At 36.6% G+C, this 23,080-nt stretch overlaps 1 protein-coding gene across 12 annotated transcripts in view; it reads right to left on the minus strand.

The window, feature by feature from the left end:
• The window catches only part of CLASP2 (cytoplasmic linker associated protein 2), a 145,997-nt gene that overhangs the window by 4,525 nt on the left and 118,392 nt on the right, over positions 1–23,080 (minus strand). For 8 of the 12 annotated variants that reach the window (XM_050970773.1, XM_050970772.1, XM_050970770.1 and 5 more), the window contains 12 exons: positions 21,038–21,201; positions 20,254–20,332; positions 20,048–20,098; positions 15,425–15,568; positions 11,587–11,730; positions 11,124–11,233; positions 9,614–9,767; positions 8,686–8,914; positions 4,215–4,408; positions 3,289–3,417; positions 1,424–1,630; positions 186–302 (listed from right to left, as the gene is read on the minus strand). In XM_050970773.1, the coding sequence (XP_050826730.1) occupies positions 186–302; positions 1,424–1,630; positions 3,289–3,417; positions 4,215–4,408; positions 8,686–8,914; positions 9,614–9,767; positions 11,124–11,233; positions 11,587–11,730; positions 15,425–15,568; positions 20,048–20,098; positions 20,254–20,332; positions 21,038–21,201 (1,722 nt within the window). The remainder of the gene's footprint in view (positions 1–185; positions 303–1,423; positions 1,631–3,288; positions 3,418–4,214; positions 4,409–8,685; positions 8,915–9,613; positions 9,768–11,123; positions 11,234–11,586; positions 11,731–15,424; positions 15,569–20,047; positions 20,099–20,253; positions 20,333–21,037; positions 21,202–23,080) is intronic. The other 4 variants (XM_050970775.1, XM_050970774.1, XM_050970780.1 and 1 more) reach the window with 1 other exon arrangement.

Below are 23,080 nucleotides of genomic sequence, written 5' to 3' on the forward strand. Positions count from 1 at the left end.
CACTTGCATATAAAAGACCTGTGGACTTTCAGTTTTGAATATTTTACAGTGAAGCCATATTAATACAGCTGATAGTCTCTTTCAACTATACACTTCTTTGAAACCTTCTGGCAATGGCAACCAAAATGCAAACTCATAGATGCAATTATGAGCCAAGATTTCTTTAAATCATATCTTGTACTTACTTTACTGCCAGTGAGTTGACTGAGATGTGGTTTTAGTTCATCACCTATTACTGCATGAATGGCTACGAGGCAGAAAACACATGCCTTACGAACGCTGCTCTCTGAGTTATCATAACCCTAGAAAGCAATAAAATGAACTTTAATACCTTATCAGTTAATGATCAGAAGCCCCAGAAAGTTATTTACTATAATAAATACATTGAAGTCTATGGGAAATTATTCTCAGCGTAGCCCAACAAAGCATTCTAAGAAAACCCCAAACACACAAATATAGAGCATGCAGTAAAAAAGCAGACTGCATATTAATAGTCATTGATGATCATTTTCCAGGGTGAATTTAAAACCCACACAGTCCTGTTCATAAGTTACACTGAAAACAGAGCTGCTGCATGCAACAGGTGAGCACATAAGAGAACCTTTATAGATTATACAGGTGTTTACTTAAAGCAAAAGACCAGTCACAATTTAGAGCTTTCTGGCTCTTAATGAAGAACTCTCTTAACAGTTAGAGACTCTTCAGTTAACCCCCACCTCATTCTTCCACGATTTTTGGGATTTTTGCCATTTTTCTATCACTCCATGCCTGGCTGTCTCACTCAGACTCCCTTCTCTGACGGCACCTTGCAAGCCTCTATTTTCCTGCAGATGTGTGACTGGATCACACTCATTAAAGATAGAAATCTGCAGACTGCAGCTGCCAACTCTAAAGAGTCTTGATCCATGAAGGAAATTAATGTATTTTGGCTCTTGAAAAGGTGGTAAAAAATTCAGTTTTAAAGACAAAGGAAGAGAAAACTCGAATATTCTTCTAATTTTATTTAACTTTTTAAAACTGCTTCTTTCCTCTTGCCTCCAAAAGCCCCAGCTGATGAAACCCTACAATTATACACAAATAAAACATGGACAATTTCACATCAAATTACATAACTTGGAAAAAGGTATGAACAAGAAAGAACTATCTTAGAACTGGAATTATTTACCAAGCTTACCTATAACCAGGACTTTATATCCTACTGAGATTTCCTGAGTCCTAATCATGGTTATAATTTAGCTCCCTGCTAATCAAAGAGATTGTTCCAACTATTGAAAGTATTTTGGGTCAAGGCAGCCATCAACTATCAGACAAGTGAAATCCTTCATAAGAACCAAATGGTACTATTTTTTACAAGTCTTTGCAACTCCTATGTACACAGTTTCTTTTTATTAGTCTGTTTGCTGCTTCTTTCTTCTTTCCTTACCTGTATTAGACCTGGCACAATCTCTGGTAAAAGCTGAGTAAGGGTTTCTTTAGATACTCTTTCTATAACTTTTGTTTGCATTTTGATTGCAGCCAGATTAATGGGATAATCTGCAGTTTGGATAATTGGACAGAGAACTTTGATGCACTGATCTGGGCTAATGGAAGTGGCCAGCATGGAAGCAGCTTCTTCAGCAGATCTCACCACCTATTGAAAGAAAAAGACACAGAGAAGTGATTTGTATAAGACTCTTACTCTGCGGTCTGTTTTCTGGCAGTAATGGTCTTGAGCATAAAAATTTTCTATCAAGATATCTGCAGTATTATAGAAATATACAGAGAGTCCAGTCTTCAGACATTATTTTCTAAAACCACAATTCTTCCCAGTATTCCGTGGCTACTATGCCCTTGGCAATACACATATCAGTTTTTCAAATCTGTTTGTTTAATAGGATCTAAAATTTCTGTATTCTGCATACCCTCCAACTACACAATGAAGTATCACCACCTTTGTAAACCTGTAATTTCTTGTGTTGTCATTTGTTATTGCTTGTTGGGTCAGAGATCACTGATAAAACTTGCCTTCACATTCATTTCAAAGGTGTGTTTAATGACATGCCTAGATTGCTAGTTGTAGAAGCCAATCAAGCTGTTTTTCTTCCCCTATAATTTTAAAAGAAACTATGACAAGAGAGTACTTTAACCCTGAACAATATGCAGAACAAGAATAATAAGGTAGGACTTCAACAGGTACACATGCTCAAAACACAACAAGGGCACCACAGAGAAAATTAACATCTGATCTTCACATTGGTGCTGTGGTGGCATCTGCCATCTAACAAGGGGAAGCAGTGTACAGAATGAGTGGTACACAGTGATGTACAAAAACCTTCAAAATTTTCTCTCCATCCCTTACTCTCTCACTCCTAACACACAAAATGATGAGAGGTAAAAAAGCACAGGAGCAGAGAAGAAACAATGGGGAAATGACACTGTAATAAATACAGTGTATGAAACAAATCCAGAGAGCAAAGGGAAAAGAGAAATGAGTATCAAATGAGTGATGAAGTCATGGGGTGAGAGGAATTGCACAACTTCAAAGCTTGAAACTCCAAGTAAATTCCACAAAGTGCCATTGCATGGGGAAGATGTACTCATTTAGCATAAACATGGATTCTTTCCACAGCATCAGTGACACTGATGTCAGAAGTTGAATATTGGGTTTGTTATTGTATCTGTGTTTCCTATATTTACATGCATTGTCCTTTATTGTGTATGCAGGCATCACAAATAACTCTGAGCAAGGTTACATTTACCCTTCTCCTGAATCCCCTCACTATTCCTGGCACAAGCACCTCCCCCACTGACATATTCCTGTGCATTTTCTCTTAACACCATTCAAAGCCATGCTTTCAAATGGAGCAGAATGGAAAGGGTTGACAATTCCTTGTCTTGTTTAGTCTCATCTCTCAACTATAAATCTCACTGCAATCCAGAAACTTGTTTTACATCTCTAGGACATTTATATTCTGCTCAAGATGCCAAACAAGGAAAAAGCACCTTTCAGTAATTTCTTGAAGAGCCATGGTGACACATGGTCCTGTGGGATGGCACCCAAGGCAATTGTTATTAGGGATGATATTAACCATTCAAGAGCTTTTAGAACTGCAAGGGTTTTTTTTCCTTGCATACCCATGTTAGCTAATATCATCATTGTTATTAAACATAAAATAATATGCTTGTTATTAAAAAAAAATTACTTCTTCAGTAAGAACTGGTTATTGCACATTTTCTGGACAGCTCTTTCATTTTGTAATAATTTTATAATAATATAACCTTAAACAAATAAAATAACTGATTACTGACCTCCTTATGAGGATCCTTATGTGCTTCTAAGGTCTTCATAATTGTGAGCTCTGCATAATTCTTAAACCTTGCTGGCTGGTTTCTTAGAATTTCTCTTAGAACTTTCAGTGCCAAAGCTCTAATTGCATGCTAAAGATTCAATATTAAAATAAATGAGTTATGCATCTTTAAACAGACATATGTTTATCACATTTGTTCAGATGCTGGAAAAGTCTTTAATAATGGAAAAAAATATCTGATTATGCTTTGCACACATATACAGGCTCAATCTAGTGTTAATAAATAAAAGTAGGAAAGAAAGCTCTTCAATCTCTTTTTTTGCAGAAAATGCAGGTTACATATCATAAACACATTACTTAATTATTTTGACTTACCTATGCTACCCAGAGTTGCAAACACAAGGGCTGATAAAACCATCATGCAAATATATTTTTTACTTTTTCTTTATATAATTATTTTAAAAATCAAACACAAATACTAGTGTCTTTTTGATCCTGAGTAATTTCAGAAACATGGCCTTTGTAGAGAACTATTACACAGAAAGAACTCAATCTCTTCACAACAAGTATTACTGTGTTTTAGAAACAAATTTTTAAATGCTTTGCCACACATGCTGTTTTGATATTCCAGATTCATTCAGGGGCTATAAACAGATAAGCTTTGAATCTCAGAGCAAAATGTTTCATTCAATCAAATATGTCAGATTCCACTAATAGGAATCCTGGAGAAAGTAAGTACCACCGATGCCCTTTTCATCATCAGAGGAATTGGACTTCATGGCATTTTTGTATTTCCACAGTTTTTTAGTTTTTCCACCACTGATCTGGAATTTGTGTCCTTTCTACAGCTCATACAAATGTCAAAGGTACTGAAAAAGTAAGCCATGTACTTTGTTAACATTCTTAACTGGATGTTTCTGAATTTACCTCTTTATCTCCAAGTGTTTCAAGCAGCAGCAGAAGTATTGTTTTGAAGTGCTCATCCCAAACACCAAAAGACTCTTCCTGAGTTAACTTCATGAGCTCATACAGGGCAGCCTTTCTTTCTTCAACTCTCTCATTATGGTTTGATAACTCTTTCAGTAGCTCTGCAACCAGATCAGAATGGTCCATGGGAGGCTCTGTCAAAAAGGAATGCACAAACACAGTTACTACAGATAATAATAACAGTGCCTGTTGTACAACTAAAGGATATATTTTAGTATGACTTGCTTGTTTCCGAGCACGCTTTTGTTTGTTTCCCCCCACATCTGCCTGCAAGAATTGCAGTTTAGCTACTACATTTTCAGTGCAGCCAACACTGCTGAACAAGCTAACAATCCCTCCCAAATCCCTACAATGACACAGCAAAAGCTCCCTTGCAGGCTAGTCTCCTGCAGGAGTTTTTAGGGTTGCAGTACCCATTAAATACTCTGCATCCTTTTAAATCTGATCTATAAAAGAAGGGCCATCTTTCCCATATGACCCTTCCATTCAAGATGAAAAAAATTATTTTCTATGTTAGTATTACAAAATTGTTTAGACTGTTGTAAGCCACGATTCCACAATAGCTAGGTTGCTAAAACAAATGGGGGGAAAAATGTACAACAGCTCTTTGTACAAAAGAGCTGAAATAAAGGCAAACCAGGGCTACTAGTCCCATAGATCCCAAAACCAATTCATTAAGAGATGGCTCTGGATTTTTGTTTTTATTAGAGAGGATTCCATGAGAATGGAAAAATACATTATTAATACATAATTAATGTATTTGTAAACACTGGACTGCAAACCGTCAAGAAACTTAAATATGGTCTTAATGAAAACTTGAGCATAAACTTGATTATCTTTATTCCATCACTGAGACCCATTTAGCCTTTAAGCTTCCATCTTTTCACTGAAACATCTGGATAAATTAACAGAAATATGCCTTTTCCTAAGGTGAAAATTTGGAAGTTCTGGCATACAATGCAAATGCATTGCACCTTTCCTGAAATGACTGCATGTATTAACTAACACATGAAATACATCCTCCGTAACAAATTAATTATATCATACACTGAGAAACCACAGCCCTTGAAATGCTGTACAAAGCATTCATGCAAAGAAAACAGTAAATGCTGAGTAACACAGAATTAAGTGTCTTAATATCACACATCAGCTACTGTAAAAATCATGCCAGTTTTGAACCCCACATTCCTATTTGCATTCTGTTTTGCATGAATAAACAGGAGTACCAGTAACTGAAAGCAAACTACAAACACTTCTGCTGCCTCTGTATTAATGGATGATTAATGTTTGACTAAAGGGCAGACTGAAATTGCGTTAGGTCAGTTATTTAAAGCAGATGAGCAGAATGGACAGTCATTTTTATGGAAGAAAGGTCATTACTTTTACTGGCAGCACTATTATACCTGTTCTACCAAACTGTAAGGATTATAGTTACAGCAAATCCAATTTCAGAGAATGCATACCGACACATCATTAGCAAAACTACTTGTATCTGTTTAAATAACATATTTTCATTTAAATAAAGTATTTTCATCCATAGATGAATGGATGGAAGGGTTAAAGAGAGGGGAAAGTAATAGCCATGTCCATGGAGGAATAAGAGGAGGAAAGAAGCTCCAGTAGCAGACTACATAACTGAATAATGTGAAGCTAACCAACAGAGATATGCCTTTTCAACTTGCCTTTTCCATTCCTTTGTATGACTTAGCACCCAGTATTTAATTTCCAAACATTCTCCAGATAAGAATGGAGAGGCATAGAAGAAGTCACGTTCAAAGTCTACTCTCAAAATTTCTTTTTCAGAAAGGAAACAAAACACAAATGAAGAGGAGCAGATACAACTCCTTTATTTGAATGAATTAAAATATGCATTAGAGAGATAAATAATTGATGAAGAACAGTTCTTTTCAAACCAATCAAATAATATCCTTTTGACAGGACAAACAGTGTAAGGGCTAAAAGGGAACATGTATGTCCTGAATTTTGGAAAGATTTTCCTACTGCCACTCACAGCATCCTAATATAAAAACTATGCAAGCATGATGGCCAAAAAAAGCAAACAAAGCAAGTGCAAAACTTGATGAATCACTTGCAGGGTGACTGGATTATAAATGGCTTTCTACTAATCCAGAAGGATATGAGCGATGTCCTTGCTTGGATGTGTGCAGAGCCTGGTTCTGCTGGATGCATTCAAAGTAATGTGGAGCCAACTCAGAAAATCTGTAGATGACATCACTTTAAGGAGCAATCACAAATGTTCTGAAGAACAGGATAAGAACTAAAAATTATCATGTTAAATCAAAGGAATGGTCTGAAAGAAAGAAGATGCCAAGTGAAGGCAGAAATCTTAAGTCCATTTACAAAGTGGGAGGTAAAAAGGAAGATGTTTGGAAAGTGCAATCCATGGAAGTAAGCTGAAATAAATAAGCTTCTTTGGAAAAGAACACTGTTTTTTAAACAGAGACTGTGAACTGCTTTTAAGTCTGGAAGTGACTTGGAGAGCCAGGTTTCCTTAGGCTTCAGATAAAAAGCATTTCCCTTGGGGGAAAAACCAAAGTGCAAGTGGTTGGAAGATTTAAGTTGTTACTCTGAAAACCTTTTTATGCAAGAGAAGGAAAACACTCAAATGTGAGTCATGTGAGGCACTATGGCATCTCCTCCACAGAAAATTTTCAACTGCCAGACAAACCATCTGTAAAATACATGTTCCTGCCCCAGTGCTGTTGACAGGACTGTATGAGCAGCTAAGGTTTTCCCATCTAGCCTTGTATTTCCACGTCTTTCTGTCAGTAATGCAAAACAGGATAGCTGGGAATCCAGTACTAACGTAATTTTGTGTCAGGAACAAGCAGCAATTCTGTGGAGTTTCCAAAAACTGATAACTAATTAGCACTTCAGGTTTATGGGGAAAGTGTGTAACTCTCAACAGAGGAGTCGCACACACAAGGTATTTTGCCAACTGTATCTTCTGTCTTGCAGACTTTTTGCAAATAATCCCAGTGAAATTTTAAAAGTAACACACAAATGACAGAATGTGCATGATACAGCTAAATACTATGGGTGAACAGCACAGGAATGAAAGCGAGTACTTCATCAAGACCCATTAAAGAGCAGACCTAAATAATGCATTGCACTACTCTTCCAAGCAGCACAAACTCATACTAGATGGGGATGCTTCACTCCAGCCAGTCATGAGTTGTTACAAACTGGATCATGCTGGCACAGCACAGACTGCATCTGGCTTAATGCAATGCCCAAAAAAATGTTGTCAGAAGGTAGGAGGCTTCTCCCATGTAAAACAAGATCCTTTAATACAGAATCTCGAACATAACCTGTTTCTGTATGTGGATGGCAAAGCTATTTAATTATTAATATGTACATGATAAGATTTGTAAAACAGTGCTTTTCCCTCCATCTTTTTCAGATGATAGTATCTGGCTACATTATATGCTTCTTTATGATAAGTAAGAAAAACAAAGAAAAATGCACCATACTTGAATTTGGTTTTGATTTGATGCAAACTTAAAGCCAACTTATAGAATAGGTGGATAAAACACCATGTCAAAAAATAACTCTGTTTTTCAATTGTTTCTGTAACACATCTTGTGCAGAATGACAAAAGCAAAACAGGTAGAAGGGAGATGATTACTTTGTCCCTTATTATTAAGAAAGTGTTTACTTAAAAACTTAATCTATAGCTGAACAACAGTGAATACCAGATTATGAGAACCACTGTTTGTTAAAATAATGACAGCAGTGCTACTTTGGAATCTTCTTAACACAGAGATATAAAGAAATACCTAAAGATAAATGGAGAAATATCATAAAGAAGCTCTGGAAGCCTACAGAACAGCAACCCATGTTCCTGGATTTACATGGCCTACATGAAACACCTTCCTGGTAAAAAGCCAGTTTGTTTTGTTTCATTTAAAAATAATGTTTAGTCAATAGGAAATGCCAGTACCATGTTTCAAATATAAATATATTACTAACAAAATACTTAATCTTTCACCTAATTCCCAAACCAGTTTGATCCAGTTTTACTTCCTTGCTGTAAATCTTTTCTCCGCCCTCCTGCTTTAAATTTCAATCATAAAACAATCTGATAGGTAAATTTATACTGGCAATACCAATAAAGGATGTGCTTTCAGAAGTGTATAACATATTTCAGTGTAAGTATACAACATAGTTAATTTCCTTCACTTTTACCCTTAGTCTCTACAGATACCAGGTAATCCAACAATGTAACTCAAAGAGATGACTAACAAATAAACTAATTTAAAATACAGCATTTGTAAAAACCACTCAAAGAAGTGATACGTATCTTCCTAACAATAGCTTCAGAAACTGAACTCCAAGATAGAAAATCTCATCATTCTTCTTCTAGCACAGAATGTAATCTGAATCTTACCATCACGAAACTGCTCTGCATCATCATCAAACATTGCTTCTTTCAAAGCAGATTTATTAAATGCACTGATACCATCAGAATAATTGTATGGGTTGTAATCTCGTGAGCGTGGTGAGGAGTGGGGAGGCATGGTGTTGAGTAATGATGTTTTGTTATCCAGAGCTGTCCGGCCTGTATCGCTCACACCGCTTCCCGCTCGCATGTCCACTATTCCTGAAGCACTGCAAATCTGCACGAGAGGAAGTGTCACATGAGCATGTGAAACACACTCTTACACCTTTCCATTAACTGCATCACTAATTCATTTATGTGAAAAACTTACAAATTTCAAAATGCTTAGAATTTTCAAACCAGCCTTCTAATAAGAAGTCTTAGTTCCCTAAACACTGCTTTCCTTAAAAAAACCCAGAAAAAAGAAAATGTATGTTGTCCAAAAAAATAAATCATAAACCAAAAATAGTTGTATTTATCTTACAAGTCTGATGCAAAGTGATTAAAGATATGTTTAAGCATATATGTATATGGCAAGTTCAACAAATCTTGCAGCCAAAGTTCCACAGAAACAGGAGCCTTAAATATTGCATCTTAACAGCCCACAGGTGTACAAAATAAAATAAAACATTCAGAAAAACCTATGTTAGGATACAAACTTCTCAAAAAAATATTTTCAGCTGTTTTGCAAGATCACAGATTTCTAAACTGCTAACATGTTAAACACACAGACATTGCTACATAAAATCAGCATTTACGTTTTCAAAATGCAGCTCAAGACTAGAAACATATTTTTCCAAAGCTCTTAAGTGATTCAGGAGAAATGCCCAATTTAAGAAGAATATAAACCTCCTGAAACAGATGCCTTCTTATCTGCAATCAATCAGACACTAGCTTAGTTTGCTGATACCAATATGGACTGAGTTGAAATACTCACCGAATCACCATCATCTTTTTTAGCGTCGCGTTTCACAGGCTCATTCATATCTTCCTGACTACGAAAACTGAAATTCTGAATGGCTTCAGTGACTCCACGAAGAGAGCTGTAAATATCTTCAGAATTCATGTTTTCAGTGTCATAGTCAAATGCACTGTGGGCCATGGAGAAGGACATAGGAAGTAAGATGGATTTATTCTGTTGATCTGTACCTTTAAATCACATTAGCAGGCAACTATAGAGACTCAGGAAATATTACTAAAATTATTACTTTTCTTGAAATACTTTAAGAAAATTGTCTCTTCACAATACAAATTTGTATTATGGTATGCCTTAATAAGTGTACTACCACTGACACAGAAAGCACTGAAAGCAGATAAAGGAAAGGCTACATTAGGTAACAGCATCTGCCTGAAGAAAAACTTATTTTGCTCTGTTTTTCTCTGCTGAATGTGAAACAACTGGAATTTTTACACCATCCTCTTAGTCTGAAAAAAGTCCTAAAGTAAGGAACACTGATAAAAACTCAACAGCAAGTTGACTGGTAAAAGCAAAATTACACAGTTGTCCACTTTGCTGACAACATCGTTACTATAAAAACACTTGTAAGCTATTACTTCTTTAATCTCCCCAGTATTAAATCTGGTTTGATGACCCAGTGTATTGCTTTTGGCTAGGACAGACTTAACTTTCCTCACAGTAGCTGGCTGGAGGGCTATGCTTTGGATTTGTGCTGGAAATGAGATTGTTACCATAGGGCTGTTCCAGTACCAGCTGAGCTGTGCTTACACAGAGCCAAGGCCTATTCTGCTCCTCACACAGCCCTGGCAGTGAGCAGCCCAGGGGTACACAAGGAGCTGGAAGGGGACATGGCTGAGACAGTTGATCCCACTGACCAAAGGGATGTTCACACCATATGGCATCATGATCTAAGCATATATCACTGAGGGAAGGAGGAAGATGTTTAGAATCATGGCAATTGAGTTCCCAGGTCACTGCTACAAGTGGTGGGGCCCTGCTCTCCTGAGGACAGCTGGACACCTGACCCCCCCATAAGAGGTAGCAAATTCATTGTCTATTGCTTGCACATGCAGCTTTTGCTTTACCTAATTAATTGTCTTTATCTCAGTTTTCTCTCTTTTATATTCTGATTGTCCCCCATATCCCACCATGGGGATACTGAGTGGCTGCATGATGCTTAGCTGTTAACTGGGCTTACACCATGACCCGAGATGACATATTTTAACACTTGTTAGAGAAGCACACTTTGGTTTGCTCTCTTGCTAATCCATCTGCATTCCAAGATGGACAGCCCTTTCCCACCTCAGGCCAGCATGTCAGACCCTTCTGGGAGGCTGAGCAGTTTCATTCTATGGAGGAAGAGGGATTATTATTGAGCATCTGTCATTCTGTGCAAAATTTTGCCCATGCTTTCATTGCTGGGGTTCCATTTTGGACAATGTGTTTTAAGCATTAGATGTGGAATTGTAACACCACCAGTCTACATTACCTTGGTGACAAAGCGTTCTGTGATGTATTGGTTGGGGAAGTGAGAGGAGGGCTTGACCAACCTGCTGGGGAGCGTGGAGAAGGTCTTGTTAAAGGACTTCCCATCGATCCCTGGAGAAGGAGAGGTGAGAAAAGATACTTTAGTAGGACTAAATGCATCCCTTTTAACTTACTATATTTATTATTATATTTATTTTTCTGGTGCCCAGAAACATTTAAAGAGCTTCAAGTAAATTCCTGGACTGTCTAACCCATTACTAGTAATTTCAATCGTGTGGAACTTTGAAATTAGAAAGTACAAAATAATCTACTCTTACGAAGCACATCCAAATCTATTAAGCCACTTGGAAGCAACACAGACTTAGAAACTGTAACTGCAGAGAGGAAAAGACATTCCATAGAGAGCTACTGAGTAGGCTTTTACACAGTAACTTCAGAAGGAAGAGTAACAGAAGTGTGGATACCTGACTGCTGTTGCCTGTATTCCGGAGATGATTATGGAGAAGCTTTGTGGCTCCATCCTGAAATGTTTTTGGTAAAGCACCCAACAGCATTGTAAACTCTGGAGTGTTGAGTTCAAAAAGGGAAATCAGCACTGACTGTGCAGCCTACAAGAAGAAAACACAAACTGAAGACATTAATTAGAGTTTCAAAGTAATTTTATCAGCAAAAGATGCCATAATGAGTGGTAATCACAAAATGTGAGTTAAGTCTTGATCAAGCTTGAATAAAGATGTTAACAGATGTGAACAAAAGCAATTCATATTTGCTGGCAAGCTGAAGTTCTGATTTTGATAAATTCAGGCACACAACTATCATTGTAACAAGCAGTCTTTCAGAAAAGTGCTTTTCAAGCCCCACAGCCCCACATCCTTACTGAGGAAAAAAAAAAAAGAAGGAATTTGCAAAATGGCTTTCAGAGTTTGGGAAGTTGAATAAATTTAGAGAGAGAAATGAAACACTCAAGGCAGCAGCAAGCATGTGATCCTTTCTACTGAGTTCTGCAAGTGGTAAAAAATTACAGATGGTAACACACTTGCCTAAAAAGGAAGAGTTAGCAGTGCAGAAACCCAACCAAACAAGATACCCTAATGTGGAATGAGACAGTAGTGATCACAGCACTTGATACTCCTCATAACTTACCCTACAGCCAAACTGGTTAGTTAGCCTTGCCTCTGCTTCCCTTAACCTTTCTAAAAGGCAGGCAAACGTCATGGGCAGTGGAATTCAGCTGACTACATATTCTGATGATGAAAACTGTGGAGTAGTTTTGTACTGGATGTCACCTCCCATACTCTCAATTTAATCAGTTCATCTTTACCATCACATTCATCCTACAGCATGTTTTACATATGCTGGGTTTTGGTTTTTTTTTTACCTGAATAAAGAAATCAGCGTTCTCTACTAACAAAGCAACACAGTAAATTACTCAATAGCTGGATTCCCTCTAGTACAGGAGCTGCTGATTGAAAGAATCAAGTCATGTTTGTACAGTCTGATGAAGATTCACTGGATAGTATAACAAACCTGTCAACATAGTAACTAAACTTACAAGTGCAAATGAGAGCTGGAGGAAGTTCTCCAGAAAGACTTCTTTGTAACACAAGACTGTGGTTGTAAGACTAAGCAACTATGAGCAACTTACATAGCTCACCCTCAATATGTGCCATGCACTGGAGAGAACCAGCGCCTCATGCTAGACAGAATGATAGGCAGCTTGCATAACCACCAATACACTCCAAGCAAGTAGTTTAGTAAATTCTTTTAGACATTTATTTCCCTCCTTTTGCTTCCAGAGCAATGAACTGTAGCATTTTTTAATTAAAAGTGGAGAGCCAAGGTATGAGCACACATACCTGCACACATCTCAGTATTAAGTTAAACAACAAAAATCCTAGCGTGTCAGATTGCCACAAATTATCTTTGCATACTCATGACTGGTTGTTTTCTTTAACACTTATTTCCTTGTCCCTTTGACAGCCTTCCCTTCAAATGATCACCCTGAATGTCCTCTGCAATCTGTCTGATGTTTCTCCTGTCCTTGTCACTTCTAATGGGCAGTCTATTAATCAAAATTGATACAAAGCAAAACCAAGACAAATTTCCCAGCTGAGCAGAGGTTTGGGAATCACCACTTTCTTTTTTCTGTCTAGTTAGTTAGCCAGTCTCCTCTCCTTAATACTGTGTCTATTTAAGCTGCTATTAAGAGAACACAATAGCCAGTCCAGGACTGTATCAGGATAGAAACTGATACCATCAAGTCTGCACAAAATGAAGCTCTGCCTATAGTATCAAAATTGATACTGGCTTGCAGAAGGTTTTCAATGCAATTATCTATTTTCTCTCTTTCTTCCTTGCCAAAGAAACCCTGCATTTTAGAGTATTTAGAGGTTTTTTTTCTCCCCAGCATAAGGTCTCTGCTGAGATTTAAATACACTCACATAGAGATTACCTTTAAATGACTGAAATAAGGATTAGAAATATTTCTTTGGTTTGCTTTCTTCTTAAAAATCTAATAACAGATTCAAACTTTTCCCAGAAACATTCTAATCTTGGAAGAAATCTAAGTTTTTAAACAGAATTTTACCTTCCAGAAAGAAGTCCCATGTTACTGAACTACACTAAGAGTGCCCAATGTGAGACTAATCAACTAGGATTTTTCATAATACTTAGCACTGGAACTGTTTTTGCTAAGGAAAAAACCAAACCCATGAATTACACAGAAATTTCTTTAAAAAACTTTTAATTTAAAGAAATTACATTAAGTTCTACAAAGGTTATTACACTAAATAAAATTAAGAAGGCTGTGATTGCAGGTTGAGAAGACTGTTAAGAGAATTAAACATTTTATACTATCAGAATAACTCTTTTGACTTCTAATTGGCAAAATTTTACTTTCAAGAGTTAAAGGATTTTTGCAGTTAGTTGCCTCAAAGAGCTGTGTTATGGAAAGAAAAATAAATTCTGAAAATTTACATAATTAAGGTGTTCCAGATGGTTAAACACACTGGTAATTCCTAGCATGATTCAGTTACTTTTTGACATAAAAATGCTTATTAGGGTTACGACCCATCAGATAAGACAGTTTGCCACGTGTCTCGGGACTAAAACTTCACAGATGTAGAAGATAGCTCTGTTTCAATTCTCCTCCTGTTTTATGATCTTTTATATGTTACTAGAATATGATATCTAGGCAAGGAAAGTCCATTGGATGTCATCTATTATTGTTTTCTCAAACTTGTGAAGTTATACAAGAAATGAATGACTAAAACACTACCCCCAATACAAAAACTCTCTGGTGTTTTTTTATTATGTATTACAACCATTCTAGATACCAAAAAGTCTTGGTTATTTTTGTTTTTGTTTTTTCTTCACATTACAATTTGTAAGCAGTTCCTACTATTCTTTCCTACATCCCTCCTAAACAAAGGAAGTTGCTTTCTCCAGAAAAGATGAAGCTGCCAAAACTCAAACTTAATTGAAAGAAGCAAACAAATCTCAACAAATTAACTGCTGCAGCTTTTCAAACTGCAAAAACAGAAAAAGAGAAGAGTTAGCTCTCTGCGTTGCAGACACTTGCACTGAGAAACCATAAAAGGTACATTTTTGTAGTGTTGACATGCTAAAAATGGCAGCTACACAGCATGACCTGTAATCATCAGAACAACAAAACTATTCCATCAAACCACACATAAAATGATTTTTTTGCTTTCTACAAATTGAAGTGCTGTTTAGAAACCCTTTCCAAAGACAGCACTAGTACATTTCTTAGGGTTATTTATCCCTGCTGTGTCTATGTAGCTCACAAATGTTAATTTTCATTTCACATTTTCATTTCATTATGTGGAAAAGGGAGGTTTGCACGGGTGGTGCACCATCACAATAAGACTATGACAATAAGACTATAACCTTATCAAAGCACTTTCTTTGTCCAAGGTTCAACAGCTATCTACCTACCTGTTGTTTATAAATAAAGGACTCTAGAAAATCCAACAGAGATTACACTGAGTTTGCTACCAAATTTACCACTCACTCTTGATATAAATATGCTATCTAGTATCACAGGGGGTGGTCTCTGAAGTAATATTAAAACTGTACAAAAATGGCCAGTAAAGAGATTTTAGTACTAGACAGTACTTGCAATGAAGAATGATAAATTATGAAACAGAATCTCAACATACTAACATATATAAAAACACAACTGTGATGGAGAGTTTCAAGATGTTGATTTAAAATTTTTACTTCAATATTTTTAATTACCTGGAATGTTTTGCAATTCTAAGGACACATGAACAAACATACCTTCCTAACATCTGAGCTTTTAGGTTCTGTGGTCCAGGTGATGATTCGAGACACTGCTAACCTAGTTTCACTTGAATTTACAAAATCTCCTGGATCCATTTGCTGCGCAAGAGTTTCTATGTATTTTAGGATTGCAACTTTGACCTGCAAAGAGAAACAGAGTCAGGTGGACAATAAAAATGGTGGGCTGCAAGAACAACAGAGCTCACAGAGCGTTCACTCCCTAAAATAAAGATTACTTTTTTCCAATTAAACTACATGTCTTCAGCATTAATATATTTTTTTTTTGCAATAAAACAATCTACAAAAAGATTTAACATTTGAAGAAGAAAGTTATTCCAAAGACATCCAAATACTCATAGAAAGATTACAGTTCACTGGTAGCAACTAAAAGACATAAATCATTGCATATGCAGAAGCTTATATTAAAAAAAAAAAGAAGTGAAGAAAAGATTCATTCAGAATTATTAAGAAAGTTTTTCAAGTGCTAAAATGAAAAATGAACAATGAACATCATCTGATGAACCAATGATCACTTCTTACTAGCTCCTACCAGGTAGTTAACACTCAGTGCTTTTTCACAAACCATCAGGTTGAGCAGTCACAGTCTCTGGAAATAAGCCACAGGAATCTTCCCACTAAGTACTGAAACATGTATGGAATAGCATTTCTAGGAAAGACTTAAGATGGGTCACATGCCCACTTTGTTTGAATATATTTAGATGACAGAGCCATGGATTAACCAGGAGGACAGAAAACCTCCTGAGCTCCCTGATTTATCTAATCATTCTCTTACTCCACAAGCCTGTTTTATGCAGAATCCCTGGTTTGTACCTCCCAGGGTGCAGCCCCTCTCTACTTTCTCCAATACTGCACCACTGCACAGTTTTGGGCAAAGGTCTATTACACCTGTGTATGTCTACAATATTTACTTCCTCAGCTCCCACTACCTCAGAAATTTGTCACCCAATCTGTCAACAAAAGTTGTGGACATTTCTTTAGACCATCTATCAGGTTTAGCTACTTTTATTTCCACTAGTAATTGTAGTGAACCAAAAATACCTATCAGGAGGGAGAGACCTAAGTCCATCATAACCAGAAAGAAAGATTTCTGGATGTATTTCTGGTTGTTCATGGCTTGTAGTGCTATTTAGAAATTTCTCTCGGTCATGAAACTTGCAAGTGATTAAAAACTCAAGATACACTGGCACACACAATGACGATTAATAATGAATACTTCATTTCCAAAGCAGCTGTTAAAGCTCAACTTCTCTGAAGTTATACCAAGCAGGAGCTGAAGGCTTTCATCTTATGCAGATGAATATCTACAAATGCTCACTATTTGATAGATATTTTCCAAGGAAAAAACCAAGCCATGAACATCTCTGCAGCAAAAAAACTTAGGCCACATGGCTTTCCAAATTCAAAGCAATAGCTGACATTTCTAGATTACATAGGGAAACCACTGTGACACCACTACATTTGACTGTTGATGATTTAAATAAATCTAATTCAAGACTTAAAGGTTGCTGTTAAGGACTGTAACACTTAGAACACCTGGAGGTACTTCTCCTAATGAAGAGACTCTGAAGTACTGTATGTAAGAGAGACCAGGATTATTTAGTGTTTGAAGAACTGCTTCCTGAGAAACTTGCACAGACTGCTGCAAAGAAGGGGGATCTCTGACAGAACAGCACTGAACAGAAAATGAATGGAGCGAGTTCTTACTAACAGAACTCTTCACAGTGAAACAGAGTGCCAAAGCTAAACCTGACAGCTATTTTGAAAAAAAACCCCATTTTTTACTAATTGTTTTTCAGGTAAGAAATTCTGTAAGGGCTACACCTTTCTGTGGTCACTATTATTACAGATTAAAAACTCCACGCTGAAGTAAAACTCTGTAAGAGCAGCAAATCTAGCTTAGAAGTATCTTTGCCAATATTTCCAGTAACTACGTACAGAGCTGAAATTTAGAAATAGAAAGGCTAACATCTTCAACAATCTATTTCACTCTTCAACAATCCATTTAATCTTTCAGAGAAAAAAAATTTTTGGACTGCAGTGAAAGCATCTCCAGCATTCTTACAATGAGTATTTGCTGTTAAGTCGAAACCACTCTCTAACTTATTGAATACTTAGGAGTGATTGCCTGTACCATTACACAGCCAAATGACTAAAATATACACTAAAGATAAATTGTTGCAAATCTGTGTTACTCAGGGTTTTTTAAATCTAGAAATTTTAATGCTGACTTAGGTAAAAAAAAAAAAATCTTCCGATCAACTGTGGCAAAAATCATTGTCAACAAATCAGCATTTTCAAAATTAAGAAGGATTCAGGAACTTGAACTTTGGTCACAAATGCTTAAATCAATTCCTCACTGAGGCTGAGTTGATATGAAACACAAGAAAAATGAAGTGATGATTGGAAGTGTATTTCAGGACAATATCCATCCTTTGGAAACTGTATGTTTTGCACCTGCAAAAATAAGCTAAACAGATTATATCCCACCTGGAACATTTGACTCCTACGCCTATCCAAACATTTGACCAAACCAGACACATATATCTGACACCTCCAAACTATGTCTCAGTAATTCACCCCACCTAAGTTTAAAATGACTGCAGAAGCATGACAGATACAGCACAGTACACTAAGCTGCGTCCCTCATGCATCAGGCAGTACAATTCTATCTTCTCTATGCTTGGCCATCTCACTGCCCAGCTATCCAAATCTACCCCTCTAAAAGCTCAAGTTTTACTGTCTGAGACTTAGCTGTCTTTCTAAGTGTAAGAATGATAATGACAGCTTACTCCAAATGATGATGATTATTTATTACTATCATGTGAAAAAGATGAAAAAGTAATTTGTAGAAGGGAATCATTACACAACTCTAATTTCTGATCTACCATCCCCTCCTTCTATCTGACCATCTTTAGGGATGCTGATAATCCCTTCTCTTTTTCCTGTCACAGCAAATGCTGTTTCTCAATATTCCTAGAAGAAAAGCAATGAAATAATAATTTATTAAAGAATAAAAGCTCAAGACTTCAAGAATTGGAGTACTCCAGGATTACCAATTATTCAGTGGGTTTTGACCACACCAATTGATTATATCAATTATTCTCTCTGGGTGCACTGAAGATGGGATTTAGGCAAAATACTCAATAATGTGGATATTAAATAGATAGTTCTGATCTGTGGGCAATGAATAACTTTACTGTCTGAATCTTGAAGTTTAAGTTACCACATAAAAAGGAAGTAAGGGGCACTTCCTTCTGGAAAAATAAAGCTAACCTTCTCTTAAACAGTTACATAATTTACCGTCCCGAAAATTCATTCTAAATACTCTTGGTTTTGCTTCAAACTATACTATAGTATAGTATAGAACTATAGGTGCTCTTCTATGGAGCTAACTTTTACTGGCATCTTGATTTCAGAATTCCCTCCCAAAATTATTTTCAGAATGTCTTCCCACCAAGTGTTTCATTTTTCTGAATTCCTTCTTGACCATTTAGGGAATAATCTTTAACTTGGTCCCAAATCAGCCTAGTAGGAGTCCATGTCTTGCTCCAAATCTACACTCTCAGCTTTGAAATGTGCTTGACAGACCTTTAACAGCTACACACTATTTCATGGAAAAAGGAGTATCTCAACCATCAAATTCGCCTTCCTGGGGAGGAAAACCAAGCAAAATAAAACCAATCTCAATTTGTTCCAAGGATTCATTTAAACAACAAACTGATTTTTACTACCTCATTTGCTGTCTTCAATAAATGACAGCAGTCCCTTTTTAATAGAGCTCTACGAAGCAACAGTGGTCAACGTATCAACTGTCCTCAAAAGCTTAAAAATATAAGTTTTACTGTATTGTAGACAAAAAAAGGCATATTCATGTGACTTTAGGTTCAACATAAGTCTGGAAAAGTCACATTCTTGTGCAGCATCAAACGGAGTAAAAATATTTCGTGCAGGATAGAGCAGAAGATGCCAGTTACCATATGCTTGTTATTTCCCCTTTCTCATCACTTTTAAGTCGTCTTAGGATTTGATGCATTTGTTCTAAAATCAACACTCTTTGGAACTGCAAATGTACTACCAATACATTTTTACTTTTCAGATATGCAGGCAGGACTACAGATTCTTAGGTAAAAATGTGTGTAATTCTAAAGCTACACACTGCTTTCAGAGAAGTAGAGTGTACCACAGAAGTAGCTGATTTTTATAATAGTAACTCAAGTTCACATTAATATTAGAATAATTTAAAATAACTCAAGGCCTATCAGGCTGAACACAGGAAAAAATATATCTGAACTAGGGAAAAAGTATGGGAAATCACAAACATAAAATTAGGAAAGACTTGATAGAGTGAGTTTGCATAACCAGCTTGATGTTAGGCAGCCACATTTCTGTTGCTCATTTTTACTGTACTGTGTTTTTATTAGATCTCTCTTGCAGCAAACATTTTCATACTAGTGTCATGTTTAAAACTGAGCATCTGCATGCTTAAAGTTTCTCGCAAAGGTTAGTAGCAGCATACAAGGCATTCAAATAAAAATTATTGGTAACACTGTAAGAGTTTCACAGAGGGTTAAGAATAAAAACAGTAATTCAGACAAAAACCTTTGAGCTCCAAAAAGAGCGAAGCTGGTCCTGCAGTGCTGGCTTGACTGTCTGAAAGTTTATAAAAACAAAATCCACTAATTGAAAACCTTTTTTTTTGTTGTTTTTACACAAAACAAAAGTAACAATCTAAATTCAAAAATTAAGACAAGCAAATTTCTATAAATGATGACTTCTGCTTGCAAAGCAAGCCTAAAAAGTCTTACCTTCAGGCTAGGTGTTTGGGTCTGGTCAACAGTAAATCTCATTAAAATATTGAACTGGAGGTCATTTGGAAAAGATTCCCTGTAAACAAACAAAGTAATGTTAAGTTACATTAAATTTTCTTTTAAGAACTGTTGAGAGGCACCAAATAAGCCCTCACTCCTCACAGTAAAGCTTAAACTGCTACCAGGTGCCAGTGTATCTCACCTTTCAGAAACATCTACCTACCATGTTAAGGACAAGATTTAAGGAATTCCTGCTATTAAGCAATTATAGCTAGAACAGATAATGCTAGTAATTTGGAATGATATAATAATGCTATGCTAGAATTCTGATTCGAAATCAGGCTATTAGTGAAGTCTGGTGAGAAGGAAGGGAAGACAGAAAGCAGATCCATTATTACCATAACTCCTTAAAAGTTAATGCTGACGCAGAGATGAATATTCCAGTGGAAATTTCACAGCAAAATAAAGAAGTGCAAGCAAAATTTCTACATCACAAGATGAGACAACAAACATTCACGTCTCAAATGCACATTCTGGAATCAGCTAAGTAGTATCATATTAATTGTTCAGCACTGAGGACTCAAACCCTTTCGATTAGGAGTCATTTCATAAAACCAAAATGCTGAAGCAACAAGGTTTACAGAAGTTTCAAGATCTGCTATGAGCTATGCATTTTTCCAGAAATCAAACAGCACACCAAAAATATAAAAGCAGCAAAAACCTTGAAAATAGCTAACAACTATGTTTATTATTACTTTTTAAAGAGCTCATTACACATTACCTTGTGACATCAAGTGCCTTCTGAACTTTTGCTTGTACTGACCCAAGCAAATCAGCACCCATTTTTTTCAACAGCTGTGTCAGCAGTACAAACAGCCAGTCCTGCAGATCTTCTCTATGGACCTGGATGAAGTCGACCAGTGTCTCCAAAAACATACTGAACACCTACAAGGCAGAAGAAGATGGAAAGAGGGTAGGATGGGGCAAAAGAGGAAACGACACTGACATATGCCGAACTTACAAACGAAGAAAGCAGTAAGGGAATCAGAGGCAGAGAAAGGCAGTGTTTTGCAGCCAAGCGGGAAAAAAAGAAAAAAAGAAAGGAAAAGAAAGAAATCTGCCTTGCTTTTTCATTGGATTTTGATATAGGAGAACTTTGGAAATGTTAGCTGACTTCTGTAGAAGTTTGACAATTAGTTATTCCATGCAGTTTCGTCAAGAAAAGGAATGCTTACTGTGATGGCTGGCGCAACCTCAATTTTTCCAGTAAAACTTTATTTTTTACCCTCTCAAGCTCTATCATTAAGTTGATTTGTCATATGCCTCAAAGACTACAAAACCACTTTCTTTTAAAAATAAAAAAAGCTGCCAGAATTCTTTAGCAAAATATTAATTTTAAATATCTGCATTATTAAATACTGCAAAATGATGACAAGCTGGCCAATTCCTTTACAGAAAATACTTGTACAACAGAACAAGATTTTTCTACTATTGCAGGTATCCCAACACAAAATTATTCACCACAGTAGGGAAAAAAGCCACAATAGACTTCAGATTGGCAAGTGTTTAAAACACAGAAATACTTCCATTTTTTTGAAAACATTATATCCATTGTTTTCTTTTCAACAAATAATGTTGAAAAGACTGCATTAGATAAAAAAACCCACCAAAACAACAAAACCAAAAGAACCAAAACCATGTATATTTTATTGGACTCACATCAGGAAGAAGGGCTTTTTTGGAGAGAAGGGGTCAAGGAGGGTGTGACAAATAGGTAACTTTGTTTAAAGAGCTCTTTTAATATATCTGACTTGTCCTAAGTTTTTTCCAGACCTAAGTGGGAAATCAGGATGTATACACTCTATACTTGTGTGGCCCATGGGTCTCCTGTTTCTCTGACAAGACAAATGGGTGTTTGAGCTGAAAAAGGTTCCTTCACAATGCACACTCCAGCACAGAGTTGAGTACAGAAGCACTGTTGTGGTGCAAAGAGGGTTGGGCAGAAATTGTCTCCTGAGTGCTTGGATGCAAAGCTAGAAGAGCTGGTGCAGAGGAAGGGCTGGAGCCCCACATCCTCCTGCAGCTGAACTGCCTTGTCATTAGGCCCAGTTCTGCTGCTTCTGTGAGAGTGGAAAACCCCAAATTGCGATCACACCCCACACAGCTGTACACACTAGGCCATGGAAGCAGACTTTCTTCCACAGCACTGAAGCAGTAAGGAGGAGCTGGCATAGGCTGCTGCAAGCCTTCTTTGCTGAGGAAATTTGATAGCTTTTCATGATGATCATCAAGTCAGGGAAAGCAAATTCACACCATAAAGCAGTAAAATTACACAAGTATCTCTTAAAGTAGTGTCTCCAAATTTACACTAGAAATGAAAAATAGATTCAGATTCATTTTATCAGGAAAGGTTGGACCAGATCATCCTTGAGGTTCCCTTTTAACCAGGTATTTTATGACTCTTTCACGATCTACTGGAAATGTGGGGAAATTTTTTAATAGATATCTTAAATACTGAAAACCTGTGTTAGAAAGAGAACAATACAAATCCCTACTCAATATAAAGCCCATCAGGAACAGCTACTTTAATTAACTTTGCTTTTGCTACAAATTACATTAAATACTGGGGAAAAAAATTGCCAGCTTCTGTGCTGTCTGTGTAAATGTATATTCAAGTCTGAGGTTTCAAAATTACCCTGCCAGTAGTGGGATAAGACTTTTATGTGCAGGACTGGAAACATCTTCTGTCTCAGGCTAAACTGAAAATATACAGAATTTTGTGGCTACAAGCAGTAGCCACAGTTGTAAGAGAGGTAAAACCAAA

This window comes from Serinus canaria, chromosome 2 (assembly GCF_022539315.1).
Source record: "Serinus canaria isolate serCan28SL12 chromosome 2, serCan2020, whole genome shotgun sequence".
In the NCBI taxonomy this organism is placed as follows: Eukaryota; Metazoa; Chordata; class Aves; order Passeriformes; family Fringillidae; genus Serinus; species Serinus canaria.